At 37.1% G+C, this 15321-nt stretch overlaps 1 protein-coding gene across 1 annotated transcript; it reads left to right on the plus strand.

Annotated features, from left to right (window-relative positions):
• The first annotated feature begins 2161 nt into the window (after positions 1-2161).
• On the plus strand, positions 2162-12946 carry Or52b2 (olfactory receptor family 52 subfamily B member 2). Its single transcript, XM_078046571.1, has one exon. It carries the CDS (start codon positions 8661-8663, stop codon positions 9636-9638), a length of 978 nt encoding a protein of 325 aa, XP_077902697.1. The 5' UTR covers positions 2162-8660; the 3' UTR covers positions 9639-12946.
• Positions 12947-15321: the final 2375 nt, after the last annotated feature.

Genomic DNA, 15321 nt, shown 5'->3' on the forward strand with positions numbered 1-15321 from the left:
TCTTTTGTCTGACATGTATTTTTGGTACTTTTGTCAAGTATGGAATAGCAGTAAGTATGTGTATTTGTCTCTTAGTCTTCTCTTCTATTCCATTGTCTTCATGACTGTTTTGGTGCTGAGATCATGCAGTTTTTGTTAGTACAACTCTGTAGTATAATTTGAGGTCCTGTATTGTGATGCTTCCTGCATCACAATTCTTGGTCAAGATTGCTTTGACTATTCTGGGTATCCTATTTTTTTAAAAGGAATTTTGGAACTGTTTTTTTTTCTTGTTCTGTGAAGCATGTCACTGGTATTTTTATGGGGGTTATACTGAATCTGTATAACACTTTTGGTATTATGGCCATTTTGACAGTATTAATTCTCTATTCAAGACCATGAGAGGTCTTTCCATCTTCTAAGGTCCTTTTTAGTGTTTTATAGTTTTAATTGTGGAGGTTTTCTACCTCCTTGATCACATTTATTTCCAAGTTTTTTATGTTATTCTGAATCAGATAGTTTTTCTAATTTATTTTTATGCAGATTCATTATTAGAATATAGGAAAGTGATTGATTTATGTATGTTGATCTTATATTCTGCTACTTTGCTAAATTTGTTTATCAGATGTAAAATCTTTTGGTAGTGTTTATTGGCCCTTCTAAATATATAATCATGTCATCAGCAAATAAGGATAATTTGACTTCTTATTTGTATCCCTTTAATTTCATTCTCTTTTCTGATTGCTTCGGCTAGGGTATCAAAGACTATGTTGAATAGGAATGGTGAGGAAATGCTTTCAGTTTTTCTCCAGTATGATTTGTCACATATAGTCTTTATAATATTGAGTTAATTTCATTATATCCCTAGTTTCTTTAGTGTTTTAAACATGAATGAGGGCTGGACTTTGTCTAATGCTTTTTCTGCATCTCTTGAGATAATCACATGATTTTTGTCCTTAACTCTATGTGATGAGTTACACTTATTGATTGCATATATTGAACCATCCTTGCCTCTCCTGGATGAAACCCACTGGATGCTGGTGCACTGTTTTTAAATATGTTTTTGAATGGGGTTTGCCAATATTTTATTAAGAATTTTTGCATCTGTTTGTTAGGGATATTGGTCTGAAGTTTTCTTTCCATGAATATCTTTGTCTGTTTTTGGAATCAGGGTGAAACTGACTTCATAAAATGAATTTGACAGTGCTCCCTCCTTTTCTATTTCATAGAATAATTTGAGGAGGCCAATCTCTGGTTTTTTAATTGGTATATTTAGATAACTTACAATTAAGGTAATTATTAATGGGTTAGAGTTTGTCTACCCTTTTATTGTTTGTTCTCTCTCTCTCTTTTTTTCTGTCTTCTGTTTGTTTTCTTGCCTCTCTGTGGATAACTTGAAATCTAATAGGATTACATCTTTTTTCTTTTACTTATAGTGCTTTGACTTGTATAGTTTTCTTAGTAATTCTTCTGTGAATTAAAATATACATGTCACTCATTCTCATCTGTTGTTGGTACACTTTTTAGTGGAAATCTTACCAATTGTTTGTTCCTTTACTCTTTCCATTTTTAAATGTTACCATGTTGAATATCAGATGATGTTGTGACTTTTGTTTTAATCGTTGCATATGATACAAAAACTCCATGAGAAGAATTTTTCCATATTTCTGATTCTTCCATTTGTTTACTTCTTTCTGATGCTCAAAAATTTTCTCCTTTTGACAAATACAGACACTCTTGTCACCTAACATTCCTCTCAGTATCAAGAATATTTTCACCAAAGAAACTCCTCTCTGCTTCCTCCCATTTAAGAGGCAATTACTATTCTTATTGCTATTACTATATACTAGTTTTTGTGTGTAGAATCTAATATAAATGCAGTCATGCAGTATGTAGCCTTGTGTGTCTGGATTCTTTTATTAAATATAGGGATCTTGAGTTTTAGTTTGCCTTGCTGCATATTTAGTAGTTTCTGCATTTTAATTGCTGAATAATATTCTATTGTCTGAAAATATCATAATTTGTTTATTCAATCTCCTATTGATAGATATTTGATCTATCTATTTATTTATTTATTTTTGCTACTTATAAAGAAGTAGCAAAGGAATTTCTATTGAAGGCTTCTGTGGACTTATATTATTATTTCTCTTGGAATTTATGGGTTTATGCCATTCTGTCTCTGTCTCTTTTTTTCTTGTATTGGCTTCCTAGTGATTATTTTATTCCAAAAATTACAAGATGTATTAGGAAGAATATTCTCTTTCTAAACAGTGTTAGAGTACTTTACTTAAGTACTCATATATGATAAATTTTGTGTTTTTTCCCAGTTTTTTATGTGATAAAAGATAAATATCATTAAATTTACTGCCTTAAACATTTTTGATTGTACAGTTCGAAGATACTAAGTATATTCACATTATCGTGGAAATAGCACCCCACCCATTCATCTTCAGAATTCTGCATCTTGCAAAACTAAAATTCTGTACAATTAAACAAATCCCCATTCCCTCTCCTCATCGTCCCTGGCAACCACCATTCTTTCTGTCTTAATAATTTTTTACTATTATAAATAGTTCATATAAATGGAATCACACAGTATATTTCTGGATTATTTTGCTTAGAATAATGTCCTCAAAGTAGGTCAATGTGATTGTGTGTGTCAGAATTTCTGATATCTTAAGAGTTCAATAATATTCCATATAGCTGCATTTTGCTCATGCATTTATCTGTTGATGGATACTTGTGTTGCTTTCACATTTTAATAATGCCGCTGTGAATATGGCATATAATATTTCTTCAATATTCATCTTTCAATTATTTTGGGTATATTCCCAGAAGTAGAGTTGTTGCATCATTCCGTATTTTTCTTTTTAAAGAAAAACCACCATACTGTTTTTTAAAGACCACCATACTCTTTCCTTCAGCAGTTGTGTAATTTTACATTCTCATCAACAATGCACAGTTTCTCCACATTCTGACCAGAAGTTGTTTTTTTTCTGATTTAAAAAAAATAGTTTTAATTTTTTAATAACAGTCATCCTGATGGGCAGGAGGTGGTATTTCATTTGATTCCTTGAGTTATTGACCATCTAGGATTTCTTCAAAATTATTACTCATCTCCCTTAATCAGTGTTTCAGGACTGAGTCTGAACACTTACATATTTACCTTAATATGTCTCTTTATTAGCTACTTAGTGTCTCTAGGCCTCTGTTTTACCATGTTCAAAATGAACATAACATGAATATAACAGTGCATTTTTGCATTGAGTTGTTCTGGGAGTTAAGTTAGATAATTTATGTTAAAAACTTACTACAGTAATGGGGACATAGTAAGGCCTTAATGAATGTTGGTTGTTATTATTTTATTGCTGGGATTTCTGTTATTGCTCTTGTGTCTTCAAATAATTTTTGTGCTTTTTGTTTGGGGGTACTAATTATCCCTAGAATTAGTGCTCCCTCTTGGCACCAGTGGAAGGGTTTTTATTTCTCACATGGTTCACTGACTATATGCTCAATAATCCCAGGGGTACCAAACACTTGTCTTCAGAGGAAGGAAGCTGATGGCTTCTCAGTCTCTAGATATAAGGGTTCTGTACAGGAAGGAGCAGTGAGACCCCTCTCATGCCAACATAATTAGTCACTAACCTTCTCTTTTTATATCATTATTACTCTCTGAGTAAGCAAATTTTTTTTTAGCTCTTCTTTATCACTTTCACAGTCTATCAGATGATACTGTGATGTAGTAGGTAAGTTTCAGAGCATTGTAGTGGCAGAAGAGATTGGTGGGAGAGGAGAGAGAAAGGGGTGTGTTTGTGTGTGTGTATTTAATAGCATATGTAAAGGAAAGAGCCTGAGCCTGGGACAGAGGAAATGGATATGGGGGGAAAGGGGTCAAAGGATGAGAGAAGGATTATAGCATAACATGCCATGGGGTGGGGGGTGTGGGTATTGGGAGAGACACAAGTGGAACTAGGTAGACACTGATAGAAATAAAAATGAGAATATAGAGAAGTGCTGGGAAAAGCACCTGAAGAAGTGGAAGAAAAGACTGTTTGTTTGCAGGTTTGAGGGAAGTTTATAGACCCATCAGAATCACACTGTACCAGGGAAGGGGAATATCAGTGGGAACTATTCATAAAATGGTTCAGAATTTGATCACTATCTTGTATTTAATGAAGCAATGAAATCTCCTGAAGAAAGATTAACTCACTTATTCCATGGATTATTTGATCAAATATTTTTAAAAATATCTATAATGTGCCGGGCTCTGCTTAGTGCTAGGAAATTTTTAGTCACAAAGTGAGGAGCACTCTTGAAAAAATTTTTCTTGGTAATCTGGGGTAAGGCGTTTCTAAACCTGAAAGATCTTCCTCATTCTATTTTCTGTCCTTCATTTTGCAGAAGAAATACAGACATTGAGTGAGGAAGTGGTTATGCATGGATTATAGTATATGATGTTTACATATGACACACTACCATATGATTTCTCAAGTTGGAAAAAAATCCCTAAAATGTTTATTGGGAGTAAAAAAAAAAAAGGGTAGGTGGGCATTTTTCTTGAGGCATTTGTTCATTAAAAACATGAGCCATGGTGGTTACTGGAGCCTGGGATCAGGTAGGTGTTTGGAGAGATGTTGGTTAAAACATGCAGTATTTCATTTAGGCAGCAGAAATAAATTCAAGAGATCCATTGTACATCAATATATTCTATACTTAAAATTTCTGTGAGTAGATTTTAGGTGTTCTCACCACAAAATAAGTGTCTGAAGCAATACACCTTAGTTAGCTTTATTTAGCCATACCACATACAGTGTACTATACATGTATCAACATATGTTGTACGCATTAAATATATAAAATCTTTATTTTCTAATTAAAAATAAATAATTAAAAAGACCTGAGTCACTATTAAAGGGATGGCAGTGGAGTAAGGGAATCTCAGTGCCTCTTCAACATAGAAAAGATTAAAGCAAATCTAAAGCATTTGCTTTAGATTATGAAAGCATCTTATATGATGTTTTTAAGTGTCTGTGAGCAAGAGGGAGGTCATTAAAGTATAAATATAAATTTTCTTCATATATTAAAAGGTAAGCCATTTATAAATTTTAATATCATATTATGTGATGTATATAAATGTATGTAACACTGAACCCCATTAATATGTACAATTAATATTACTGAAAATGTTTAATAAAAGGAAACAAATTTCTTGTGACATAAAAACAAATCCTTCCATTTATTGCACCGCAGACAGAGACTATCCTTATGCCCAGAGGTGGGTAGGTAGCTGTTTTGTCCATTAGGTATATGCCTTCAGTGTAGAGAGTGTGCATTGTAGAGAACTTGAGTGGTGAAAAATTCTTGAGATCTGAAATACTTATGCAAGGAAATTGCAAAGTGAAATTAATACTTCTATAAACAGATGACTAGGTAATAAAAATAGGCAAAAAAGTAACTCAACTCCTTTATAGTTACTCCTTTATATCTGATGTGGTCTGTAGATAGGTACATTTAAATATGTTGTTATTCTTAATAGAGAATTTTAATAGACAGTCTTCTAAATTGGGGTTGAGTGAGGACTTTAAAAGCCTTTATATAGCTCCCTAAAGAGAAAATGAGTAATACCAAAAAATAGAGCTGGGTAGGTACTTAAAGGGAGAAAAGAAGACACTGGGAAGAAAAAGGGAAAGCAGAATCTAGTCAGAGGCTGCAGGAAGTGGCTCCATTGTTCCTTAGCCTAGACTGATTCTGGTAGTTTGCACTCTAGTTACTTGGTTGTAGAGCTGAAGCTATTCCTGTCACTTCGTGATGTCCCTTGGACTTCTATAAATGATAGAAATAGTTTCTCTTTTCTTCTTCTGAGACAGATGGGTGCTTTTTAGAGCACTTGAAGGAAATCCATTAGGTAGTTCTGAGCCAAGCTAAGTTCATCACTGGTGGACTTGCCTAGTGCTCCCTACAAAGCCCGTGAGTCTGAGTACAAGACACCAGTTCCATCTGAGAGATCTGGTATTGGGCTCCTTTTTTCTCTTTGGATACTTTTTCTATTCCCTTTATTCTTCTTTCCTCCTGGGAAAGGAGTTTTCTTTGATCATATTTGAGTGAAAAATAGGACTTTTTAATGTGGCTAAATAGTTATTAAGGTGTTTTGCATACCGGAAAAAATACAATAAGATGACGGCCAATTTAATAATAACAATAAACAATAATAACCATTTTTCTGACCTTATATATATATTGAATCATTTAATCCTCACAATTACCTCATGAAGTTTATTATTGCCACATTTTATAAATGAATTTGAAAAAAAATGGAGGCATGCAGAAATAAAGTGACTTGCCCAAGATCATCTAACTAGTCAGGAATGAACTGGAAAAAGAACTGGGTAAGCCTGGTTCTAGAACTTAATGTTCTCACCTACTGTGCTGTGTTCTCTCCCATTCACTATGGCTCCTGGCCTCTTCTCTACAATTCTGGCTCCTTTGTTTTCCTCACTCTATTGGAATTTCTCTTAGAGCTTTGGTACATACTTTCTGTAAACCTTTGGATGTGACTATTTATGCCTGTGTGGTTCCTTTTTTCTCAAACAAGAACCCTTTCTAGGTGTAGGTAGAGAAGCAGCATGGTTGAGATGGAGCCCTCAGAAGCCACTGAATAAAATGAATATTCTTTCCATAGGTAGTAGGCTTCTTTTCATAACTTCATTAATGGTATCCAGGACTCACTGCCCCTCTAACATGCTGCCTTGGGTATATAGTGTCTCTCACTGCTGGGGTAATATGATATATGAATTGTAAGCAGAAGGCAGGAATTGTTCTTATGAGGACTATATCTGGTACCTTACTATTTTATTGAGAAGGGATATGTAAATAGTAGGGTTGGGAGTGATAGTGGGAAGGCAAATATCCAATAAATTTCCTTCTAAGGAAACTGAATTTGTTTTCTGGTGGGAATTTTGCTTATATAAATTTGAGATTAGGGCTGGGGATGTGGCTCAAGCGGTAGCGAGCTCGCCTGGCATGCGTGCGGCCCGGGTTCGATCCTCAGCACCACATACAAAAAAAAAAACAACAAAGATGTTGTGTCCGCCAATAACTAAAAAATAAATATTAAAATTCTCTCTCCCTCTCTCTCTCTCTCTCTCTCACTCTCTCTTTAAAAAAAATTTGAGATCAACACTTTAATAAAATAGAAGCAGAGCAATGTTACCACTTATCTTTCTCTGTGCCTATCCCAGGAAACCTCAGCCTATCCTGTGAGTAGAAGTTAAACAAATATTTAAAATATATTGGCTTTAAAATATATTGGCTTGGAGGATGTCAAATTATTAGCTTTACTGGGGTCTTTACTTGTTGTAATCTGGCACTGCTCCTTTCCTTGTACCCACCTGAAGTACCATTGTTTCCTCCCAACAGCAAGTTATGTTTTAGTATATTTGCAGAGGCAGGAGGATAGACTTATAGATTGAGGGTTTTTTTTCATTTCTTTACATAACTTCTTCCCTGGTCCTCTCTGAATATCTTTATTAGAGAAACCAGCTAGAATTTATTTGATACCTTTATTCTGATTCTCTCCATACTCTCTCTATGCTCTTTTTCTTCATGTCTCCTTCTAGATGTCTAATAACTAATCCTTTCTGTAGTCTTAATAACTGATAGGTAGTTAGCTTCTGAAGGAAACAATTATTACCTGGTTGGAAGGCTAAAACAAGAAAGGCTCTGTAATTAACACTTTTTAGTAGCAGGGAAACCTGATTCTTTCTGGAGATTAGGGAAGAAGTGCATGGGAAGGAAGGCTGTGTTAATGGAGCCAGTAGAGGACGGGGCAGCAGTGTATTGATTGACTTTATTCAGAATTGTTTCCCCAGGAATCTTAGTTTTCTATGGGAAAGGAGATCAAGGATCACTTATATAGAACTGTCAGGGAAAGACCATGAAATATTCATAAGGAGTATCATGAAAATTGGCCCTCTTGGTTTCACTGGTATTGCTAGCTGCCTTTAGGGAAGATGTGAATCTCAGTCAGAACAGATAAATATATGTCTTAGGTTTCTTCTGAATTTTCACTTGGTACTCCATTTCCATGCACATGGAGCCACAGGTGCAAGTGTTCTATGAAATGTTCAAGGTAATAGCCAGATAAACTTAATATGATTAAATATAATCAAGTTAACATTTAGTTTAGCTAATAGGTCTTCAGGATGGAGATATATTATGAACATTTTACAAAGTGGTATATCTTAAGAGGAGGTATTTTAGCATAAAATTTGGGTAAAGACATAGAAGGGGAGGGAAATTCAGATAAACACAGAAAGAGTAAAATCTTGGGGGAAAAGGACAAGTATAAAATGGGTTGGGGACAACTAATAATGTGGAAAGGGAAAAATGGATGAAAGAAAAAAAAGATAGAATGGGGCCAACATCATGGGGCATGTGGTGATAGAAGGAAAGTGCAACCTTTATTGTTTCTTGAAACAATTTGCCATAGAAGATCTATATGCAAATGAAGCACCAAGGGCCAGAAGTCATTCCTATGCCAGTGAGTATTCTCTAGGAGAACTTGCTGAAGAGTATAGCAGTTGAGAAAATCATGATGTCTTCTAATCTCTGCACATACTCAGGGATGCTTTCTATTTCTGTCACTTTCAGCAGATACAAAAGCCACTATAGAAAGAACCATAATGTTTATCATGACTCACACCAACTTTACTATCTTCCATCCTGGAGTTTTTGTCTTACTCGGCATCCCTGGGTTGGAGGCTTATCACATTTGGTTGTCAATACCCCTTTGCCTCATGTATATCACTGCACTCCTGGGGAACAGCATGCTGATAGTGGTCATCATCACAGAACGTAATCTTCATGAGCCCATGTATTTCTTCCTGTCTATGTTGGCCATCACTGATATCCTGCTATCAACCACTACTGTACCCAAGGCCCTAGCCATCTTTTGGCTGCATGCTCATGACATTACCTTTGATGCCTGTGTCACCCAAGTCTTCTTTGTCCACACAATGTTTGTGGGGGAGTCGGCCATCTTGTTAGCCATGGCCTTTGACCGCTTTGTGGCCATATGTGCCCCTCTGAGATATACAACCGTGCTAACATGGCCTGCTGTAGGAAGGATTGCTGTGGCCATTGTCATTCGAAGCTTCTGCATCATCTTCCCAGTGATCTTCTTGCTAAAGCGACTACCCTTCTGTCAAACCAATATCATCCCCCATTCATACTGTGAGCATATTGGAGTGGCCCGCTTAGCCTGTGCTGACATTACTGTTAACATCTGGTATGGCTTCTCAGTGCCTATTGTCATGGTCATCTTCGATGTTATTCTCATTGCTGTGTCTTACTCACTGATCCTCCAAGCAGTATTTCGTTTGCCCTCCCAGGATGCTCGGCACAAGGCCCTCAGCACTTGTGGGTCTCACCTCTGTATCATCCTCATGTTTTATGTCCCATCATTCTTTACCTTATTGACCCACCGCTTTGGCCATAACATTCCACGACATGTCCATATACTGCTGGCCAATCTTTATGTAGTGGTGCCACCAATGCTCAACCCTATTGTCTATGGTGTGAAGACTAAGCAGATTAGGGAGAGTGTAATTCACTGGTTCTTTGGCATCAAGACTTGGTGCTGTGCCTCCCCTTTAGGCTGATGAGTCCCCAAGAATTTTCATGCCCAGCTCCTTCTAGGAAACTAGGTGTGAAATACACAGACTTCCTGTTTTTTTTCTTCCCACTTTTTAATCCTTTTACTTAACATACTACTCCTCCCCCAACTTTTCTTTTTTTCTCATCTAACTCTTCCTTTTTGCCTCCTTCTCCCTTTAACTTCATACATTCCTCCCTATAATCCAAAATGATCATTAAGTATACATACCTCTAATATGAACAATTGGTGTCTTCAATAGACTAGATATACTCTAGAAGCACAGGAAACTGAACATTCATTACATTAAGGTAGGTTTTAAACAAATGAATGAAAATAATTTTGTATTTAACATCTGAAAAAGTTCCAATTTTTTAAAATCCCCAAATGTGCATTGATTCTTCATACAGAAGGAAGTAGATTTCCACCCACTTATACAATGGAAGGTGTTTTTAAAAACAGCCGGGCATACCCTTCAGCCACCTGGAAAATTTCATCTCATTCTTCAAATCTTAATTTAAGAATTGCCTTCCCTATGAGGTCTTTTCTAATTAATTTCTCCAGGCAAGCTAAGGTTCTTAGCTTTGCCTGTCTAGTACATATTATACAAATCTCTAAATATGTACAGTATATTCTGATGGCTTGTTCCTTATTGTATCCTTAATTGACTGTAAACTCCTTGAAATTGGAAGCATGTGTGTTGTTCATATTTGTACCCTTAATACATCAAAATACCTCATAGATAATAAATGTTTGAAAAAGAATGAGAGTAATACAATTATCTCCCTGAATTCAGAACATGAATCTCTATGATGCATTGACATGATCAACTGACTTAGTCTACAAAAACTGTGATTAATAAACCAGGTCTTCCTGAAATAGTTTAGCAAGTCAGCTATCGATCTTCAGTACTGACTTTTCACACTATTGCTGTAATGTAGAGGGAGTAGACCAAGTAGGAGGAAGAAGGGTACTCTTAGTTCTCTCTTTCACCAGCGTCAGCATTAGGAATTATAGCACAGAGTTCCTGACCAGGTTAGCAAAACTTTAATATTGTCTTGGAGTTCACAGTCTTGACCCTCATTCTTTCATGCTTTTCTATTAAAGGTCATGCACATTCATTTCTTCAGCCACCACCCACACTAATGAGTCCTTCATCTCTCCTTCTCTAGTGTAGAACTTTTTTAAAATTTTTTTTTTAAATTTTAGACACAAAAATCCATGTATTAACTGGTTATCTCCTTCAGGATGTAGAATTCCCACTGAAGCCAACTTTTCTTCCTGTGTTCCTTTTCTTGGGAACTAGATTATGATGACCCCATCAACTTTTCTGAGCTGGGAACCCTGGAGTTTTTTCAACCTCTTCCTCTCAGGCCTGCTGCTCAATAAATTATTGGCTGGCACTGCTTTTGATATTAACACTACATAGTTATGTGGGTGGTATTTGGAGTCATCGGGATTCAAGTTTGTTCCCATTGTGTTTTGGCTGTGTAAAGCTTGTGAAATTTTTTGAAGTTTTCATCTCCAGAATAAATAACAGTACAGGGCATCTTAATTGTGTTGTTGAGAAGGTTAAATGAAATAAATTGTATGTAAATATCTCTTAATATATCCTTAGCTTATAGTATATAAGAAATGTTTTGTTAATACTAGGTTATTTGTATTGTTAGTCTTCTTTTTAACACTGCCTCTACCAATTATTTATGGCCTTTTGCCGCAGTCTGGCTGGGCACGATTCAGGAGCCACTTGTCAAAAGAAACGAACTTTATTTTTAGAACCACACACGCCAAACAAAACAACTCCTCAGGAAAAACCCTCAGAGCCCAACAGCCACCACCGGCTTCCCACAAGCCTCTCACATAAACACAAGCCTCATCACCTCCCACAATCCTCCTGCTCTTGAGGACGATTGGCTGGGTCGCGTGGGCGGAGCCATAAAAGTCCCCCAATGAGCAGCTCCATGGTCTGAAAGGGCGGGGAAACAGCCCAATGAGCATCACCGCAGAGGAGCCAATCAGCTAGATGTTGCTGGGGCCACTGTGAGCCAATCATCAGCCAGCAGCTTGAAGTTTGCTGGGGCCCCTTCGGCTGTGGCTCTCAACATCTCCCCCTCTCTGTTTAAACAACAAGCATGTGGCTTAGGGACTGTGCCTGCCTTAGGTTGTCCAATAGTACATATGGCCCTTACCCGTTATCGGATGGTCAAGGCGTCAGCCTCCTGTCTTAGGTTGGTACCATTGCAATTGGATCTTACCTGTCACTGACTACTGGTCCAGTATACAGCCACACCTGTGGAGAGGTCTTTGTACCAGCAGGGGGGGGGTGAGGTTCTTTGCCTCATCTCTGTTGGCCCCCAAATTTTAGCTGAGCGATCACGACAAGCAGAAGGGAGGAAAATACACCAAGCCAATTTATGGCTCCTTTTGGAAAAATTGTTGACGAGAGATGATGCTAAGGTCTGCACCTGTATCCAGTAGCCCATTAAATTCATGTCCTTGAATATTTAGTTTTAACATGGGGTGAGAATCTAAATTTAAAGAAAGCATAGCCCAATCTACACCTATGGAGCCTAATCCCTTGGAACCTCGTTTTGCAGCATGACTGGAAAATTTATCATGTAGGCTTGGTATTATTAGTAACTATGCTATTCTATTTCCTGATGAAATTACTGATATACCCTTTGGATAACTGGCTATAATTTTTATTTCACCTTCATAATTGGGATCAATTACCCCAGGACTTATCATAAGTCCTTTTAGAGTAGAAGAGCTGCATCCCAATAATAAGCCTATTGTTCCTTTGGGAAGAGGTCCTTTTACCCCTGTGGGAATGATTTGAACTCCCATCTCTGGAGTTAGCACTGATCTGGTGGAGGCGCAGATGTCCAACCCTGCACTCCCTCTGGTTTGTCTGATGAGGGATCTGATGGACAATGTGTCCTGGGCACTACCCTGATGGGGTTGCTGGGTTCCTCCAGTGCTCCATATATTTGTGGTTTTGGGCCCCGGAGCATTGGGCCCCCCTGTCCATTTTTTGGCAACGGAGCCCGATGCCTTTCTCCATGATATCGTCGATAAACACCTGGTCCTTGTTCGTTTTTTGATAATGGAGTACCCTCTATGGTGGTTTGAGAACGGCATTCATTAGCCCAATGTCTCCCTCCACGGCATCGTGGGCAAATATCCAGTATTCTATTCCTTTGATACCTAGTTTTGTTAAACCCTCCTCCTATGGGGCAATTCCTTTTAAAATGTCCTGTTTGTTCACAATTGTAGCATGTTCTTGGCCTGGCATCTAAAGCCTATTTTACTGCAGCTGCCACAATTTGCCCTTGTTCATTAATGTCTCTGGCATCTAAAGCCTGTTTTACTGCAGCTGCCACAACTTGCTCTTGTTCATTAATGTCTCTACATAATTTAATATATGTGTTTAAATCTTCATGTTTCCATGGTCTAATGATATCTCTGCACCAATGATTCGCTTGGTCATAAGCCAGTTGTTTTGTTAATGGCATTGCTTGTTCTGTATTTCCAAAAACTCTGGTAGCTGTTTGAATAAGCCTATCTACAAATTCAGCATAAGATTCATTAGCTCCTTGTATTACCTTAGATAATTGACCTTGTAAACCTCCATGTCCTTGTAAAGTCTTCCATGCCCTAACTGCCTCTATAGCAATTTGTGCGTATACGCCATGATCATATGCAATTTGTTGCTGCTGATCCACATAAGGTCCCTTTCCTAACAACATATCTAGATTTCTCTGAGGATAACCAGCTGCTGCATTTCACCTAGCTGTCTCCTTGCAAAATTCCTCATTGGCAACCTTCCATAACAGGTATTGACCTCCATTTAGCACAGCTTTACACATATTAGCCCAATCTGCTGGCGTCATGTTCAAGTTGTTAATGGATTCGACCAAGCTTACAGTGAAGGGTGCTTGAGGACCATAGGTTGTTACAGCCTCTTTTAGCTGCTTCACTATTTTGAAATTTAAAGCATGGTAAATTCGCTGCCCTCCTACCTCAAATACAGGGCATGTTAATACTTGAGATCCAGTCTCAGGATCCCAACTATCAACTGCGGGGGTTGGGGGCCTCCCAGCATATGGAGGTGGCCTTGTTAGTTGGACATTTACATCCTTTGGTGATAGAAAGGTGTTAGTAGCAGTCTCCTGTTGTAACTTTTCCCCCGATGGCTTTTTCTGCTCTAAACTTTCTTCCTCTGTCTGACTAGTTCAAGAGACCTTCTCTTTTATTTGAATCTTTTCCTCTGTCTGACTAACTTGAGAGACCTTCTCTTTTACTTGAATCAATATGTCTTCTCCTTCCTCTACCATTATCTGAACTGAAGGCTTTGGACTAAGCAAACAAGATACGAACGTCCACAATGGCAATGTGCCAACTGGCAGAGTCCCTGGGCTTTTCTTTTCTATTCTTTTAAAATCTTCACCATGATGGTTCCATTGTGATATATTTAACAACTCCTCCTTAAAAAGCCATGGGCTACATTTTTGTATTGTATCAACGTATGCCCTGACTGCTTTTGATTTTACTGGGATGCCTCCTTCCTCTAACAATTTACTTAACACTCTTTCAGTTTGTTTTTTACTAATTTCTGATCCCATATTTCTACTATAATGCAACCCAACAAGATAACACCAAACAAAACCGAGATAGAATGAAATAAAAATGGAACAACAAAAAATCATTATAGCCTTTCTCCCTATCTGTTCCTCAGATGCAAATAGTTTTTCCTCAGATGTGAGTGGTTTTTCTTCCATCTCACTCATCTCCAGGGACAGGCAACTTAAAACAAAAGTGAAGCAAAACAAAAGAAGAATCTTAAAATGGCTACCCATCCTCTCGCCCTGCCCTCAGGGGCGAGCAGTTTACCTTATCACTTACCCTCAGTCGCTCCCGTGGGAGCCACCAAATCACCACAGAGGATGCTCATTGGAGATGCTCATTGAGCTGTTTCCCCACCCTTTCAGACTGCTGGCTGATGGCCTTTATCATCTTTTACATTTATTACATTAATTTCTTAATTGCTTTCAATGTTTTTAGTCTTTTATAATTTAACCTAAATTACAAAGTGACTCTAAATTAAGCATTGTCAAAGGTATAGCATATAAAGCTTCTTTCTGTCAAATACTTTGGAGAATTCTTCATTCTCCACAGAATGTCATATAGAATAGATATTAGATATCAATGGATGTTTTATACAAAAGTTCCATGGTCAAATAAGTATGGAAAATTCTAGCATTCTGTGACTCATTTACATGGTTGTTCAAGAAAAGTGTGTTTCTGACACTGTAGATATCTGTTTTCATGTTCATTTCATAAAATTTTTGTTGATACCATACCAATCTGTATCTCTAATACAACCTAGTGTTCCAGTAGCTAGAGTTTGAAAATTACAGTTAAGTATTACTGAAAAAATTATATTAGTTTAACAATCTGATCCTGATTCACTCTTCCATCTCTATTTTAAAACACACCACTATGTAATAATACATTAATGTATATATAATAATTATAATAACAATATTTATTTAGAGGTTATACCATACTGGGAGCCAAGAATTCTGTTGCATTATCTTATTTAAATTTTCATATAATCTCAATAGATACTGCTTTATTATCTCTGATTAAGATGCAGGGATACCGTAGGCTGAAAAAGAGATAAATAA

This window comes from Ictidomys tridecemlineatus, chromosome 4 (assembly GCF_052094955.1).
Source record: "Ictidomys tridecemlineatus isolate mIctTri1 chromosome 4, mIctTri1.hap1, whole genome shotgun sequence".
Lineage (NCBI taxonomy): Eukaryota > Metazoa > Chordata > Mammalia > Rodentia > Sciuridae > Ictidomys > Ictidomys tridecemlineatus.